The sequence below is a fragment of the Rhinopithecus bieti genome, unplaced genomic scaffold (genome assembly GCF_001698545.2).
Source record: "Rhinopithecus bieti isolate Rb0 unplaced genomic scaffold, ASM169854v2 scaffold_31823, whole genome shotgun sequence".
NCBI classification, from domain to species: domain Eukaryota; kingdom Metazoa; phylum Chordata; class Mammalia; order Primates; family Cercopithecidae; genus Rhinopithecus; species Rhinopithecus bieti.
The window spans coordinates 3,205,816-3,223,872 of NW_016814121.1; the positions used below are offsets into that span (position 1 = coordinate 3,205,816).

At 44.8% G+C, this 18,057-nt stretch overlaps 1 protein-coding gene across 3 annotated transcripts in view; it reads right to left on the bottom strand.

Moving 5' to 3' along the window:
* Window positions 1-10,523, bottom strand: part of FUBP3 (far upstream element binding protein 3) — a 62,009-nt gene extending 51,486 nt beyond the window's left edge. For all 3 annotated transcript variants that reach the window (XM_017849938.1, XM_017849939.1, XM_017849940.1), the window contains exon 1: window positions 10,335-10,523. In XM_017849938.1, coding sequence (XP_017705427.1) covers window positions 10,335-10,418 — 84 coding nt within the window. In that variant the 5' untranslated portion in view covers window positions 10,419-10,523. The remainder of the gene's footprint in view (window positions 1-10,334) is intronic.
* Window positions 10,524-18,057: the final 7,534 nt, after the last annotated feature.

Consider the following 18,057-nt stretch of genomic DNA (forward strand, 5'->3'; position numbering starts at 1 on the left):
GCCTGGGCGTCATAGATTCCTCCTGTCTCCAAAAAAATAAAAAAAAAAAAAAAAAAAAAAAAAAAAAAAAAAAAAAAAATTAAATAGGCCGGGCATGGTGGCTCATATCTGTAATCCCAGCACTTTGGAAGGCTGTGGTAGGAGGATCGTTTGAGCCCAAAGTTTGACACCAGCCTGGGCAACACAGTGAGGCTTTACCTCTACAAACACAAAAACAAATAAACGCCCAAAAACCTAGCTGAGTGTTTTGGCATGAGCCTGTAGTCTTAGCTTCTCGAGAGGCTGAGGCAGGAGGAGCCCTTGAGCCCAGGAGTTCAAAGTTACAGTGAGCTATGGTTGAACCACCACACTACAGCCTGTGCAGGAGCCACACCGTCTCTCAAAAAAACAAAACAAACAAACAAACAATATATATATGCATATATATTCAAAATAAATCTGGCTGGGTGCAGTGGCTCACGCCTGTAATCCCAGCACTTTGGGATGCCAAGGCTGGTGGATCACTTGAACTTAGGAGTTCAAGACCAGCCTGGCCAACATGGCAAAACCCTGTCCCTACTAAAAATACAAAAATTAGCTGGGCGTAGTGGTACATGCCAATAATCCCAGCTACTCAGGAGGCTGAGGCAGGAGAATTGCTTGAACCTGGGAGGTGGAGGTTGCAATGAGCCGAGATTGAGCCACTGCACTCCAGCCTGGTGACATAGCAAGACTCTGTCTCAAAATAAACAAATAAATAAATAAATAATCTAAACTTAAGAATATTAAACAGTATACTGAAGGTTCAATGATATGGCAAAAATCATAAAGGTGGTACACAAATCACTAAAGATAGAAAACATGGCAATTAATTATTCCCAGTACACATTTTCAAGACTAAAATTCTCTGACAGGTTTCATAACCAAAGTAGATCACCTTACAAATCCAAATAAGAAGTTGCAAATAGCCCCACAACTTCATACTTATTAGAACTCTATACCAATCAGAAATAGGCAAAGCCACCTGAATGCCATCCACATATGTGTCCATGCTACTCAACACAGATCCTGTTGATTCGCATGGATACAGCAAGCAGAGGTGGAGACTCACACCGGCATCAAGGGCGTGGGAACCCAACTTGCTTCCCCAGACCCTGAGTGGCACAGCCACCCAGAGAGGCCCTGCCTGGGAGAAAGGGAGGTTGGACTGCAAGTCTCTACTCCCCACAGTGGGAAGAAACAGTATGCAGCCAGGCAAGTAGCCCCGTGGCTAAAAACAAGTTCCTAAGACAGGCTTGGAGTCATGGGCCCTAGGGGCAGGTCCCAGTCCTGCATCCCACTACCTAATGTTACAAAGAAGACAGTGCATCAAGCATACTGCCTACTAAGTGCCTGACAGTGTCCTCATTTAATTGTCACTATTCTCCTTACTGTGGGACTTGGAACCAGTTTGCCTGGAATTGTATTCACAGGGATAACAAGATAAATGTAAAGCACTAGAAACAATGCCGGGTGCACAGTAAGGAACCAGAAATGCTTGCTATTTTAACCTCTTATTGAAGAACAATAATGACACAGAAAAATACATGGATCATAAGTTTATAGCTCACTGAAGTTTCAGATATTAAAATACCTATGTAACTAGCACCTAGATCAAGAAACATCACCAGGACCCCAGAAGTCTGCCTCATGCTGCCTTCAGTCACTACCCACCCCACCACCCAGGGTAACTTCCTAATTTCTAATACTATTGTTTTTAAATGATTACTATCATCAACTATTTCTGCATTACAGATGAGAAAACTAAGGCTGAAACAAATAACTTGTCTAAAGCCAAGCTAGTAAGTGGCAGAACCAGAACTTGAACTCACACTGTCTGAACCTCAAGTCTCTGTCTTAATAATCACATCACAATGCCATTCTCCAGGAGTTTTGTCACCATGAAATGAAAGAACATATATAAGAATCCTTGCCTGGCACCCAGCACAACATGGGCTCGATGAATGAGAACTATTGTTGTCATCAGAGATGGAGCCCCGGCTGATCCTGCCCTACTTACTGGCAATAACTGAAATAAAGAATTCTATGACAATTGAATAAGATGCAGCTCTCCTTGGGAGGTTTTCCTGACAACCTCATCCCTCCTATGCTTAGGCAGAACTAAATACTCCCACATTTGTGTTTGCAAATCACCTTATAAACTACATCTAAATAGCATACTCTCACTGAGTGACCTGTCGGTTATACTGTCTCCCCACTATCAGAGCTGAGGACTGGATCTGTCTCCAACATCTTGGTACCCTTAGGACAAAGAGTCCTTAATTAGGAGCCCCAGGGGTTAGTTTTAGAGAATTCACGATTTCCCAAAATTACATCCCAAATTATTTAAATATTTCTGGGGAGAGGTTCAAAGTTTCAAGAGTCTCAGAAAGGTCCATGTTCTGAAAAAGTTAAGTAACAACTTTCCTAATGCATAGCAAAATACTTGGCACATAGAAGGTGCTCCTTAAACACCTGCTAAATTTAAAGCGGATATGGAGAGGCCCATCTGTAGGCAGAATGCTAAGATGATCAGGTGAGGCTCTACGCTGAAATACCGTTTCAGGTGGGTCGCTCCCACCAAAGGCCCTAAATGTGACACGCCCATTAGCTTTCCCCTTCCATTTCATCGAATTCCACCAACAACCCCCTCCAATGATCTGTTTAAAGACTGCTAAGCTGGGCACGGTGGCTCACAATTGTAATCTCAGCACTTTGGGAGGCCAAGGCGGGTGGATCACGAGGTCAGAAAATCCAGGCCATCATGGCCAACATGGTGAAACCCCATCTCTACAAAAATACAAAAATTAGCTAGGCGTGATGGTGCGTGCCTGTAGTCCCAGCTACTTGGGAGGCTGAGGCAAGAGAATCACTTGAACGCGGGAGGCGGAGGTTGCAGTGAGCCGTGATCATGCCACTGCCCTCCAGCCTGGTGACAGAGTGAGACTCCATCTCAAAAAAAAAAAAAAAAAAAAAAGGCCAGGCATGGTGGCTCATGCCTGTAATCCCAGCACTTTGGGAGGCAGAGGCGGGTGGATCATGAGGTCAGGAGTTCGAGACCATTCTGGCTAGCACAGAGAAACCCCGTCTCTACTAAAAATACAAAAAATCAGCCAGGCGTAGTGGCGGGCGCCTGTAGTCCCAGCTACTCAGGAGGTTGAGGCAGGAGAATGGCATGAACTTGGGAGGCAGAGCTTGCAGTGAGCCGTGATCATGCCACTGCCCTCCAGCCTGGTGACAGAGTGAGACTCCATCTCAAAAAAAAAAAAAAAACAAAAAGGCTGCTGCTTCAGCCACCCCATTGAGATGAAAAACTATCCAACTACCTCTGCTAAGGAATCAAGTCCTTCTTAAAATGCAGAGGGCATGGGTTCAAGAACTACTGCATATATTAACTATGTGTACCTCTGAGAAAACTGCTTTATCTCCCTCTGGCTCATTATTTTCAAATATAAAATGAGAATTAATAGCCCTTATTAGCTGGGCGTAGTGGCAGCTACTTGGGAGGCTGAGGCAGGAGGATCGCTTGAGCCCAAGAGGCAGAGGTTGCAGTGAGCCGAGACTGCGCCACTGCACTCCAGCCTGGGTGAGAGAGAGATCCTATCTCAATTTATAACTAAAAAGGGGAGAGAGAGAATTGATAGTCGTGGTCCTATCTTACCTGGTGGTTGTAAAGCCTGAATTCCGCACTAAGATAAAACCACTTACAAACTTGTCTTAGTTATCTTTGCACTGGCCCAGCATCCAGCAAGCGGCCTTGGACTCAGCAGATCTTCAATTAATGGTAAGTAATCTGAATCAAATCACTACTTCCAATCACGCTACTCAGTCTTACAAGTGATTTGTAACCATCTGGTATTAGAATAAAAATGTAGGCCGGGCGTGATGGTGCATGCCAGCTATGGAGGCTGAGGTGCGAGGATCCCTTGAGCCCAGGAGATCCAGGCTGCACTGAGCTGTGATCATGCCACTGCATTCCAGCCTGGACAACAGAGCAAGACCTTGTCTCAAAAAAACCCAAAACCAACGAACAAAATCTTTACAACAAAACTCCAAATGCAGAACATTTTCAATTGGGATGATTCTAAGATAAAGTACCAGAATAAAGACTACACAGCAAAGAAGGGGAGAGAAAGGAGTATGAATAGATAGCAGATATAACAGAAAGCACAAGAACCAAAATAACATGGTGAAATTTTTCCAGATCCAGTTAGATGGACACTCTGAATATCTAAAGGTTTGAAGAGACTGCTGAAATTATCTAGCTCCACATTTCCTGACGTTTGATGCACAGAATGTGATTTGGTTCCATGGAAAGAGGGCATGAAGTGATCTAACTTCAGGACATTTACAAAACACATCCTACACCCCTGTAGGAGTTAATGCAACAAAACACATCCTACACCCCTGTGGGAGTTAATGCAACAAAACACATCCTACACCCCTGTAGGAGTTAATGCACACAAGCATGTTAAAGGTTCTGACAAGTCTTAAAGAAGTCAATTCACCTTTATTTAATCCTGCATTCCCCAAACTTAACTGCCCATGATCTCTTTTCCACGGAAGATCTTTAAACAGCCTACAGATCAAATGCTAGGGAAGGCCAACCCAGTCCAAGGTCATGCATCGGCTTACAGGTGACTCAGACATCCTAACTCTCCATCCAGAGCTCTTTCCATTAGAAATTTCAAATAAAAACCAGAGACGACTCACTCACAGTTTAGAAAAAGTAAAAAACTGTCAATTAGGCATCCCAAAGAACAGTATAAAACAACAGACAGATGGCGAGAATGAAGGCAACCCAGAGAGCGTGAATGCCTCACATCAAAAACGCAATAGCTACTCAGCTCCTCCTGATTATCGCTGTGCAAGCTGTGGGAGCAGTGTGGCCAGATCTTTTCTAGGGAAACTAGAAATCTTTTTTTTTCTCTTTTGAGACAGAGTCTCACTCTGTCGCCCAGGCTGGAGTACAATGATGCAATCTCCACTCACTGCAACCTGTCTCCCAGGTTCAAGCGATTATCGTGGCTCAGTCTCCCGAGTAGCTGGGATTACAGATGCACACCACCACGCCTGACTCATTTTTGCATTTTTAGTGGAGGCAGGGTTTCACCATGTTGGCCAGGTTGGTCTCATCCTAACCTCAAGTGATCTGCCTGCCTCGGCCTCCCAAAGTGCTGGGATTACAGGCATGAGCCACTATGCCTGGCCGAAACTTTTTTTTTTTGAGATGGAGTCTTGCTCTGTCGTCCAGGCTGGAGTGCAATAGCACCACCCCAGCTCACTGCAACCTCCACTCCCGGGTTCAAGCAATTCTACTCAGGAGGCTGAGGCGATGGGACTACAGGCACCTGCCAGCACGCCTGGCTAATTTTTTGTATTTTTAGTAGAGACAGGGTTTCACCGTGTTAGCCAGGATGGTCTCGATCTCCTGACCTCGTGATCCGCCCGCCTTGGCCTCCCAAAGTGCTGGGATTACAGGCGTGAGCCACCATGCCTAGCCCGAAATCTCATTTTAAAAAAAAATACAAAATCACTCTAGTTTCTTTTGTTTTTTTGAGACAAAGTTTTGCTCTTTTCGCTCAGGCTTCAGTGCAATGACGCGATCTGGGCTCACTGCAATCTCGCCCAGGGAACCTCTCCCAGGCTGGAGTGCAGTGGCACCACCCCGGCTCGCTGCAACCTCCACCTCCCGGGTTCAAGCAATTCTCCTGCCTTGGCCTCCTGAGTAGCCGGGATTACAGGCATGCGCCACCATGCCCAGCTAATTTTTTTGTTTTTAGCAGAGACGGGGATTCTCCATGTTGGTCAGGCTGGTCTTGAACTCCTGACCTCAGGTGATCCGCCCGCCGTGGCCTCCCAAAGTGCTGGGATTACAGGCGTGAGCCACCATGCCCAGCCAAAAATCACTCTAGTTTCTAAGTGTTGGTGCTGTGTGGGTCAAACAAAGCATGCCTGCAGGCCCACTGTAAGTCTTCTATAGCTCACAGGTCACAAGTTTGAGAACTGTGGTCTAAGTAAATTTCTATCTATGAAATAACTGGTACTTCAGAAGAAACCAAAGTTTGATAATACACGTGGGCTATCAGATTTTAAAATAAAGACAGTCAGGCATGGGGGTAAGGTGGCTCACACCCATCCCAGCACTTTGAAAGGTTAAGGTGGAAGGATTGCTTGAGGCCAGGAGTTCCGGACCAGCCTGGGCAACATAGTGAGACCCTTGCCCTATCCCAAAATAATTATATGATAAATTATCATATTATAAATGTTCTCACCTGAAAATGAGAAGAGCCTTAGAGACATACAGTGGAATACATAGTTCACTATCTACTTTCCAATACCCAATATGAAGTTCAGCACTTCCGTTAACATGTGGTGGTGCATACACACTCAGTGACGTCACCAAAACCCTTTAAGGAAGACTCACTCTGCCAGGTACCCCACTGGGTCCCAACAAGGTAAAGCTACAGGAGCAGCCCATGGATTTCCTGCAGACACTAGTTTCCTTCAAGTGTTTATGAAAGCTAAAATGAGTGTACAGGTAGGGGTTAGTCCCTTGAGAAATGATGACCTGAGCTATTCAATCACTGGACATCTACAAGACAGTCTCAGTGGAGTACCACTCAGATCTCTTGAGTGCTCAGTACACTCAACTGAACCGGGAGTCAAAACCATGTTAAATGAGCCTCGCAGGGTGAACCCACTGGCCAATGAATGGAGGCTTTTTCTTTTAATGGTAGATGCACAGTGTTCTCTTAAAAGGAAACTCAGTGCTTGTTCTAAAAAGCCAGAATCTTAAAGCAACTAAAGCTCTAAATCAGCCCAAGGTATGCGGCACACATCCCAAATTATCTACTGCTCAGGCTTCAAGTGTGAAACAGCAGCACTGGGAGAGATTTTCAGGAGGACTGTGGAACTTCTGAGGCCCCCACACCAATCAACATTTCCCCAAAAAAGGTGCCAGTGAAGAAGAGATTTGGGCCTAAAAATCTGTCAAAAGGTTACTTTCTACTAATTCTACAATGGCTTGGTCACACTCATTTGAGTGTAGTGCCACCATGATGCTGAACTTCATGAAGCACCATTTAGAGTGCATTCTGTATCAACATTATGTGCTGTAGTTACACAATCCAGAGGCATTGAGTGAGTCTATCTAGATCAAAACAGATCTAATGCTTTTTTAAAAGCATTAAAAAGCATTAGTAGTTTCTCAGGAGAACAATTTCTATGTAGGTGATGACTGGCAGACATCTGGCTGGTCCAGCTTGTGGAAGGCTGCTGTCAACCTGTAACGCACTGTGGCATCACACTATCCTAACAAGGGATTGCTTGTGCATGATTACAGGTGCTACTAAATTATCAGCAGTAGACTTTCTAGGAACATTCAAAAATATTTTTAGGAAAACTGAACAACGTAAACCAGACTTGGATCTACTTATCCAGAGGTCCCCTTATAACCTAGACAGACAGGATAAAGACGGCTGTGGAACAGGATAAATTACTCAGAATTTTGTCTTATCTGAACTAGTTGAAGAAACACTACTTTTGCTAACCAGCCAATGACTTGGGAAAAGTAGAAAAGATGTTTTTTAATATCCAGCAGTTTGTTAGATCTTCATCCATGGAACTGAATGAGATCACATTTCTTTCTTTCTTTCTTTCTTTTGAGACAGTGTCTCACTCTGTCACTCAGGCTGGAATGCAGCAGAGCAATCACAGTTCACTTGATCTCCATGCTCAAGCTATTCTCTTGCCCCAGCTTCCCAAATAGCTGAGACTGCAGGGGTGGCCGCCACATGCAGCTAATTTTTTTAATTTTTAGTAGAGACAAGGTCTCACTATGTTGCCCAGGCTGGTATCAAACCCCTGAGCTCAAGTAGTCCTCTTACTTCGGCCTCCCAAAGTGCTGAGATTACAAGCTTGAGCCACTGTGACTTGCCCAGATCACATTTCTACTACCCTATAGAATGGATGTAAATTACCTGCTTGTGCCAAACATTAACTCACTAGACTTCACACTGCTGGGGATAATTTTTACATTTTATTTGACATCTTCAGAGACTTCTTTTCAATATAAGAATGCCACGCTCAGAGGAAACCAACAACTGATGCACTTTGCTGCAGAGTCCACGGAGGCTTCAAGATGTCAGAGGAAAAGTCTAGTTGATAAGGTGTTGAACTTCACACACCAGACTTAATAGAAACTGCAGGTTCAAATCCCAGCAGGGTCAACTGAGATTCTATTAAGATCTGCTAGAAAAACTGAGCATGAGACACTTGACTGTCTTTGACAAATTTAAGAGGGCCTTACAGACTGTCTCTGGGGTTTATGAGGAGACATAAAAGGGGAAAAAGCTTTGCATTTAAATAAATATACTGTCTTTTAGTTCTGTTTAATGGTGAGAAAAATCACATCTCTGCAACATGCTGTGTATATAACAAAGAAACAGAAGTATCACCTTCCAGATGCCCAAATGAGATCCTTTGAGAAAGTTTACCATCAGCATATAGTATTACAGATTTCTAACATTCCATTCTTGCCCAATGCAAATCTATACACAATAAACCTAAAATTACCCACCAACCTGTTTTTTTCTTTAGTTTTTAAAGGCCATCAAATCCTTGGAGATAGTATGGACCTCCAGCTGTTAACATTCAGAAGGAACACACTTACAGCCCTGTCTCCATTGGGCTTATTACTGCTCCAGTCAATGGTGCATTTCAGAGCTGAGAACAAATCCAAGGAAGTTTTCACTGCTAGTAGTGAACACCACTGCTTCAACAATCCACATTAGGTCAGCATTTAACAGAGGGTTTCCCTCTGGAGCAGGTTGTCCAAGAATATGAGTTCAACCACTGGCTCAAGAGAAGCGGAATGTCTTCTCAATGGTTCAAAATTCACTTTATGTTCAACTACAGGCCTTCTGCAAACTGAGGATCTGAGCCCTTTAAGGCAGTGACTATAATTCTTCCCGGACATAGAAGGCCAACAAGTTGACTGTCACACATCAGCACAGAGCGAAAGCCATTACATATTAGTAGCCAGTGAGAAACAAGGTTCAGGACCCTGTACTGTAGAGGAGAGCACCGTAACACACCAGCAAGCAGAGTGGTGGAAGGGGAGCTGGGTGGTATGTTCATCCATTATAGCCATGGGTGGATCTGAAGTCTAAGTAAGATGGATACTCACTACTGTACTGGTTGGCACCTAGGCAGTAAAGTAACAATTCATCAGATAAAATTTTAGGTGGAACCACAGGTTTGGAAAGTTCTGGGATCCAATATAATGTCTATAGGAGCGTCAATATATAACATGAAAAGTCAGTATCAGGGAAACAGGTAGGGTTCCCTCCCCTGGAATACTGGAAAGAGATGTAAAGACCATATCTTCAAGCGCCCGAGTGAAGACCTTCTTCTAATACAATGACTCCTGTGGCTTTCTGTTAGGAATCAAGCAGTAATCAGTTATAGCCCAAATTTTAATGTATCAGTGCGCTTACAATTACGTAAGAAGAGAGGAGAACATAAGACACCTAACAGCGAAAGTTTTTAAGTGTTAGGGCTAACTTGTAAGTAAGTTTGAGATACAATTTAAGAACACGTTCTGTTCTAACGAGTATTTTTGGCAGGTCCCATATTCACTCTCTAGGGAAGCCTGGAGCTTTTTAAAACCCAGTTAATTTAACTCTGACAAAATGCACGACATTGTCAGACAGTAAAGTTTCAATGTCGGAATGAGGCCATATCATTCTTCCAAGCAGAGGCAAGACTGCCATGAGAAATTTCTGCCTCTTAGGGACAACCCCCACACATGTAACACCTCCCTCTCTCCCCTCTCCAAAGAGCACCCTCACATACAAGATGCCCTCGAGTTCCTTCTACTCAACACAAAGTCTAAAGACGTTGTTCCCCAAGTTCTAACAAGCTACTGGGCGTGAGAGAGCTGCTTTACGTCTACACCCAGATCCTCCCCATGGGCTTCCCGGACCCCTCCCCTCGCGAGGTTCAGAACCCCGCGCTGGCTACACTGTGGGTCCACGCTGGCCGCTGGGGCACGATGGGGCCAGAAGCTCTAGGCAAACCCTTTCCCAGCGACTTCAAGCACCTGGGAGACCCGCCCGACAGGTCGGGCCTGGGCCTCGCAGTGGCGCCTTATCCCCCTGGCTCCTCCTGGCTGTAGGAACCCCACGGAACTGCCCGGCCTGGCTGAGACGTCGGTTCAGGCTGCCTCCCGCCCCCAGGCCCGAACTCCTCTTCCCCGCCCGCCAGGCCCCGCCTCGGGATCTCGTGTTCCTGCCAGCCAGCTGCGCCCCTACCTGTCGGACCCGGTGCAGGGCGTCCACGAAGCCCTCGGCCTTCATCCCCACAGGAGCGCTCTGCCCCTGCACCAGCTCCGCCATTACCACCCCCGCCGCCGTCGCCCCCGCAGCCAACGCCGCCGCTTGGCTCCCCGGTCCGGCCTCCCGCTCTGCTTGGGTACCCGTAGCCGGAAAAGGAAAGTCGCTCTACTTCCGGCGGAAGGGAAGCCGGGACTCTCGCCGCTCTCAGCTAGAGAAGCCGCGTCTGCGGGGGCGGGGTCAGGGGGCGGGGTCAGGGCACGTGACCTTCGACCGATCGGAAGTGGGGTCGAGACGGCAGCGCCGGGGTGGGTTCAGATCGCCAGGCAGCCGTCGGTCTCCAGGGTCCGGTCGCGACCCTTCCCTTCCCGGGCGAGATTTGGTCCAGGATCGTCGATGGCGTCTTGACAGGTCCCTGAGGCTTGGATGTGGTCCCGAGGTGTCCTCTGTCGGCCGTTTGGAATCTCAAAGGGACTGACGTGGCTCTCCCAAGACGACACCCTGAACGTGGTTCATCAAAAGCCTGGTCCTGGGCAGCCCCTCCCTGAAATGGCTATTAGTTGGAAAGTTGGGGGCTGAGCGCTTTGAAATAACATTGGGACAGCACCACAGAATGTTAGCGTCCCACGTTTGCGGGGAGTCCTGGGCCCCAGTTCTTACACTGCAGTTTGCATGAGGATGGGCCGCCGCCACTTCCGCCTGGGGCTGCCTGGTGACGCCCCTAGGAGGGATGCGCCCCCTGAAAAGCCAGCGTGGTGTCAACTCTGGGACTCTGGGGGTGCAGGAAATACCACAGGACCATCATTACTCCCATGCCTGCTGAGTCAAAACTGTATTGCAGGAGGCTTCTTGCAACGCCCATGTAACTTTAATGGAAGTGACTAGGTATAGCTGTTCTACAGCAAGGAAGGAATCTTAGTGCTAGAATTCAGTTGAGCCTTTGAGTTGGCTCTTCTTACAAGTGAGCAAACAAGTAACAAGGTTTGGGAGGCGCCCATTTCTGTATTAGCACGATTGCCTTCGTGTGTATTATTTTCCAAGCCCTATTATGACTAGGAATTGGACTTAATGAAGAACCATGTTGTCAGACATTGTATGTCCATCTTGAAGTTGTGAAGGAAGATGAGCACCAAGGAAAGGAAATAAATAAAATCCAATATGGGCCGGGTGCGGTACCTCACGCCTGTAATCTTAGCAGTTTGGGAGGCCAAGGCAGGCAGAACTCTTGAGTCCAGAAGTTCAAGACCAGCCTGGGCAGCATAGTGAGACCCCGTCTCTACAAAACATATACTTAGCCGGGCATGGTGGCATACACCTGTAGTCCCAGCTCCTTGGGAGGCCAGAGGGGGAGGATCACCCAAGCCCCAGAGGTCAAGGCTGCAGTGAGCTATGATCCCACCACTGCAGTACAGCCTGAGTGACAGAGCAAGACGCTTTCTTGGGGAAAAAAGTCCCATATGACTTTCCTTGATGACCCCACCCTCACCCCCCACTGTGTCATTATGCCAAGAGAGGTTTGGGCATTCTAAAGAAGTATGAGGAATACTTGATCAATAACATAGCATAGTTCTTTATTTGTGAATGCTTCTCTCTTAGACTACGAGTTACTTTAGAACAGAGACTTATTTTTCCCTTTATCCCTAGGGTTTGGCACATGGTAGGTGCTTAGTAAACTTATTTTGTATTCAATAATGCCAAGTAGAATAATTCATAAATTATGGAAAAATAAAATAATTTGGCAAAATTGCAAGATTGAAGATCGCTTTCAGGAAAAATGTTTCAACCCCTGCTCAAAAGTACATAGCTTGCTGTGTTGTTGAAGTGCCAGCATGAGGAGGATCATGCCAACACATCCATTTATTGCCCATTCTGGGTGTGTTGAGCATTTTAACTTTGCCATGCTTCTAAAAATCAAGGAATGGCAATGGTATCAACTTTCATGAACACAGTTGTTCACGTGAACCCAATATCAGTGATAACTTCTGTTTTGAATTTTTAAAATATATCTCTGAGGTTAGAATGTTGATTCATGCATATTCCAGCTGGCTTTCCCTATGAGTATAAATAGTGAAAACAAGGCTATTGGCCCAAATATAAGTTATATTCCAAGGTTTGGTCCAAAGACCAGAGAATCTGTAAGTAGGAAGATAGAGTTTTGTTTCCCCCTCTTTTACTGGTTGAGTAACTTTGAACAGGTCACTTATATTTGGGGGCATAGAAGATGCAGATGACCCTGTCATGTCCACTGTTAATTGTTCTACTAACACCCTAGACTTCATCATCTTGTTATAGCACTTATCACAGTTGCTTTTAAATCATCATGCACTTATATGTTTATTGTCTGCCTTTTCCCCTAGAATAAAGCCTCTGCCGACATAAGGTCTATGTTTGTCTTGTTAATTGCTCTCCCTAGCACCAATGCCTGACATTTGATTGGCTCTCAGTATTTGTGAAATGGATGAATGAGAATGATCTTGTCCAAAGAAGACAGGGAAAGATTCTTAGAGGTTAAAAAAGAAAAATTCGGCTGGGCGTGGTTTCTCACACCTGTAATCCCAGCACTTTGGGAGGCCGAGACGGGCAGATTACCTGATGTCAGGAGTTCGAGACCAGCCTGACCAACATGGTGAAACCCCATCTCTACTAAAAATACAAAAATTAGCAAGGCGTGGTGGTGGGCACCTGTAATCCCAGCTACTTGGGAGACTGAGACAGGAGAATCGCTTGAACCCGGGAGGCAGAAGTTGCAGTGAACCGAGAAATGTACCATTGCACTCCAGCCTAGGCAAGAAGAGCAAAACCTTGTCTCAAAAAAAAAAAAAAAAAAAAAAAAACAGGCACAGTGGCTCACACCTGTAATCCCAGCACTTTGGGAGGCCCAGGCAGGTGGATTACCTGAGGTCAGGAGTTCAAGACCAACCTGGCCAACATAGTGAAACGCTGTCTCTACAAAAAAAATAAAAAATAAATTAGCCAGGCGTGGTGGCAGGTGCCTGTAATCCCAGCTACTTGGGAAGCTGAGGCGGGAGAGTCACTTGAACCTGGGAAGTGGAGGTTGCTGTGAGCCGAGATCATGCCACTGCAATCCAGCCTGGGCGACAGAGCAAGACTCAGTCTGAAAAAAAAAAAAAAAGAAAAGAAAAATCCACATACTGTGGTAGTGAGTAATTTTGCAAACCATTCCTATTGATAACATTGCAATGCCTCTACATACTACCAACTAGAAGCCACGCTAAAATGAAATTGTATCAATAAGGAGAGTCTAGGTTATGCTACAGTAACAAGGCTTAAAACCTCAGTAGCTTACAACAATACAGGTTATTTCTCACTTGATACGTGAACATGGTGGTGCCTCCACTACATGTCCTATTTAGTCTTCAGCCAAGGCTGATAGCAGCCTCTGTCTAGAACATTAAACTTCATCAGGGCAGAGGAAGAAGCAAGTGACAAAGCACGAACTGGTTTTAAAAGCTTCTGCCTCAAGTGCTAGGCACTACTTTTGTTCATGTTTTATTGGTTGAAGAATGTGTGCCTGTTGTCAATAGGATGCAGAAGTACGAAGCATACATTGGCTTTTAAAGCTTTGCCTAGAAGTGAGTGGCATATGGCACTTCTGCTCACGTTTAATTGGTCAAAGCAAGCCGTGGCCGAGCACTGATCAAGTGACAGAGAAATATAGTCCATCTCCAGGGAGAAACAGCAAATATGTTTGAATAGTAACATGATTTTTCAAATAAATCAAGAGAAAAAAATAAGCATGGAGAATGTTGTACAGTAGATTTTAAAGGATATAACATGGGTGGTTTCCAGGATTCATTAACTACCCTAAAGACCCTCAGCATCCGGTCATTTGTAATTTGGGGAAGCTTTGCATTGCCATCCCAAGATCTGCGTTTGTATCTCTGAGGCAGAAATAGCATATAGCAATAAATCGTGAGTGAGAGGATTCTCCATTTAGATATTTTAACAGGTCCCCAGACCAGACCTCTTCCAATGTCAAGGGTCCACTGGAATTTCAAGTGCAGACTAAACAGTATGTCAGCATGAAATCTGAAAATTTTAAAATAGAATTATGAAGACTCTCCAACACTGACTGAGGGATACAGGCGTGTCTTGGAGCAATAGGAGTGATCCAATTATCGGAATAGTGCTCTTTGTCTTAGTATCAGAGAGTAAATTAGAATCTACCTTTAATAGGGAATGCGTGTGTGTGTGTGTGTGTGTGTGTGTGTGTGTGTGTATGTAATTGTCACTTAGTGATGGGACTATGTTCTGAGAAATGCATCACTGTGTGAACATCTCAGAGCATACTTACACAAACCAAGATAGTATAGCCTACTACAACACCTAGGCTATATGGTGTAGGCTATTGCTCCTAGGTTACAAACCTGTACAGCATGGTACTATATGAACTACTGTAGGTGGTTGTAACATAATGGTAGGTATTTGTGGATCTAAACATATCTAAACATAGAAAGGATCCAGTAAAAATACAGTGTTATAATCTTTTTTTTTTTTTTTTTTTTTTTTTTGACGGAATCTTGCTCTGTCTCCCAGGCTGGAGTGCAGTGGCATGATCTTGGCTCACTGCAACGTCCACCTCCCGGCTTCAAGCAATTGTCTCTGCCTCAGCCTCCCAGGTAGCTGGGATCACAGGTACCCACCACCACACCCAGCTAATTTTTGTATTTTTAGTAGAGACGAGGTTTTGCCATGTTGGCCAGGCTAGTCTTGAATTCCTGACCTCAGATGATCCACGTGCCTCGGCCTCCCAAAGTGCTGGGATTATAGGCGTAAGCCAGCACGCTAGGCCCAGTGTTATAATCTCGTGGAACTACTGTCGAATATGCTGTCCATTGTTGACAGGAACGTGACTGTATATCTCCCTGATTCCACCTTTGGCCTCGTACCACCCTGCTGGTACCATAGAGTAGTGCTACACCCTCAAGTAAGTTCTAAGAAACTTAGTAAATTTGGCTAGTAAATTTTTTGGGACCACACTTGTCCAAAACAATCTATTCGGCCTTCACACTTTAAAAAAATTATTATTTTTTAATAGAGACAGGGCCTTACTATGTTGCCCAGGCTGGTCTTGAACTCCTGGGCTTGGGCAATCCTTCTGCGTTGGCCTCCCAAAGTGCTGGATTATAGGCATGAGCCAACTCAGCTGGCCCCTCAAAATTAATGATGTAGCTAGTTACAGAGCTCTGGATTGTAAATAATTCTCCTTTAGAACACTGAAGGCATCTCTTATTGTCTTCTAGCATCTCATATATATATATAACACACATACATATATATACACACATACATATATGTTTGTGTAATATACACACATACATATATGTATGTGTGTATATATACATATAAATATATATATACATTATATACATATATATATATATTTTTTGAGATGGAGTCTCACTCTGTCACCCAGGCTGGAGTGCAGTGGTGCAATCTTGGCTCTTTCTGGGTTCAAACGATTCTCCTACCTCAGTCTCCTGAGTAGCTAAGATTACAGGCATGCACCACCATGCCTAGCTAATTTTTGTATTTTTAGTAGAGATGGGGTTTTGCCATGTTGGCCAGGTTGGTCCCCAACCCCTGACCTCAGATGATCTGCCCACCTTGGCCTCCCAAAGTGCTAGGATTACAGGTGTGAGCCACCTAGCCTGGCTCCAATATTTCTTTGAACAGTTTTATTGCTGTGCGTGGTGGCTCACTCCCGTAATCCTAGCACTTTGGGAGACCAAGGTGGGCAGATCACTTGAGGTCAAGAGTTCGAGCCTGACCAACATGGCGAAACCCTGTCTCTACTAAAAATACAAAAATTAGCCATGCATGGTGGCGCATGCTTGTAGTCCCAGCTACTCAGGAGGCTGAGACAGGAGGATCTCCTGAACCTGGGAGGTGGAGGTTGCAGTGAGCTGAGATGGTGCCACTGCACTCCAGCCTGAGTGACAGAGTGAGACTCTGTCTCAAAAACAAAACAGAACATAACAACAACAACAACAAAACAAAAAAACAAGAAACTGCAAACCTACTTTCCAAAGTGGTTGTACCAGGCCAGACATGGTGACTCACCTATAATCCCAGCACTTTAGGAGGCCAAGGCGGGAAGATCCCTTGAGCTCAGGAGTTTGAGACCAGCCTGGGCAACATTGTGAGACCCTCTCTCTAAAAAACAAAACAAAACAAACAAACACAACAAAACGCTTGTACCATTTTTTAGTTTTTTTCATTCTTGTAAGCAACATGTGAACATTCCAGTTTTCCAGTTTCTTTACCTACTTGACAACATTTGAGTCTGGTCGCATTTTAAACTTTAGCCACTTTTTTTTTGAGACAGGATCTCACTCTGTCACCCAGGCTAGAGTGCAGTGGCGCGATCTTGGCTCAGTACAACCTCCACCTCCTGGGTTCAAGCAATTTGTCTGCCTCAGCCTCCTGAGTAGCTGGGACTACAGGCACGTGCCACCATGCCCGGCTAATTTTTATATTTTTAGTAGAGACGAGGTTTCACCATATTGGCCAGGCTGGTCCTGAATTCCTGACCTTGTGACCTGCCTACCTTGGCCTCCCAAAGTGCTGGGATTACAGGTGTGAGCTACCACGCCTGGCCAACTTTAGCCATTCTAATAGGTGTTTGTAGCATTTCATTGTGGTTTCAATTCGCATTTATTTATTTATTTATTATTTATTTATTTTTCCGAGACAGAGTTTCACTCTTGTTGCCCAGGCTGGAGTGCAATGGCAAAATCTCAGCTCACTGCAACCTCTGCATCCCAAGTTCACACAAGTCTCCTACCTCGGCCTCCCGAGTAGCTGGGATTACAGGAATGTGCCACCATGCCTGGCTAATTTTTTGTGTGTTTAGTAGAGACGGGGTTTCAGGTTGATCAGGCTGATCTTGAACTCTTGACCTCAGGTGATCCACCCGCCTCGGCCTCCCAAAATGCTTGGATTATAGGTGTGAGCCACCGCGCCTGGCCTGAATTTACATTTAATTAATAACTAATGCTGTTGAATATCTTTTTCTATGCTTATTTGCCATTTGATGTTTTGTTTTGCTTTGTTTTTAGCAAACAACTCTGCTAATTTATTTACCATTTGTAGATGTTCTCTGATGAACTGTCTGTTCAAAAGTTGTGCCCATTTTAGAAGTTGGGTTTTGAAAATTTGGGGACGTTGAAAGTTCTTTATATACTGTATACAAGTCTTTTATAAAATATGTGATTTGCAAATATTTTCTTTCAGTCTGTGGCTTGACTTTCTGTTCCTTTGTCTTTTGAATAGCAGAAGTTCTTCATTTCAATGATGCCCAATTTATCAATTTTTTGTTTTATGGATTGTACTTTTGGTATCTTATCTAACAAGAGAACTGTCTAGCCTAACGTCACAAAGATTTTCTCCTATGTTTTCTTCTAGAAGCTTTATAGTTTTAGGTTTTACATTTAGGCCTATGATCCATTTTGAGTTAACTTTTGCATCAAGTGTGAGGTAGGGGTCAAGATTCTTTGTTGTTGTTGCTGTTTTGAGATAGGGTCTTGCTCTGTCATCCAGGCTGGAGTGCAGTGGCACAAACATGGCTCGCTGCAGCCTCAACCTCTAGGGCTAAACAATCCTCCCATCTCAGCCTCCCCAGTAGTTGGGAGTACAAGCATGCACCACTACACCTGGCTTTTTTTTTTTTTTTTTTTTT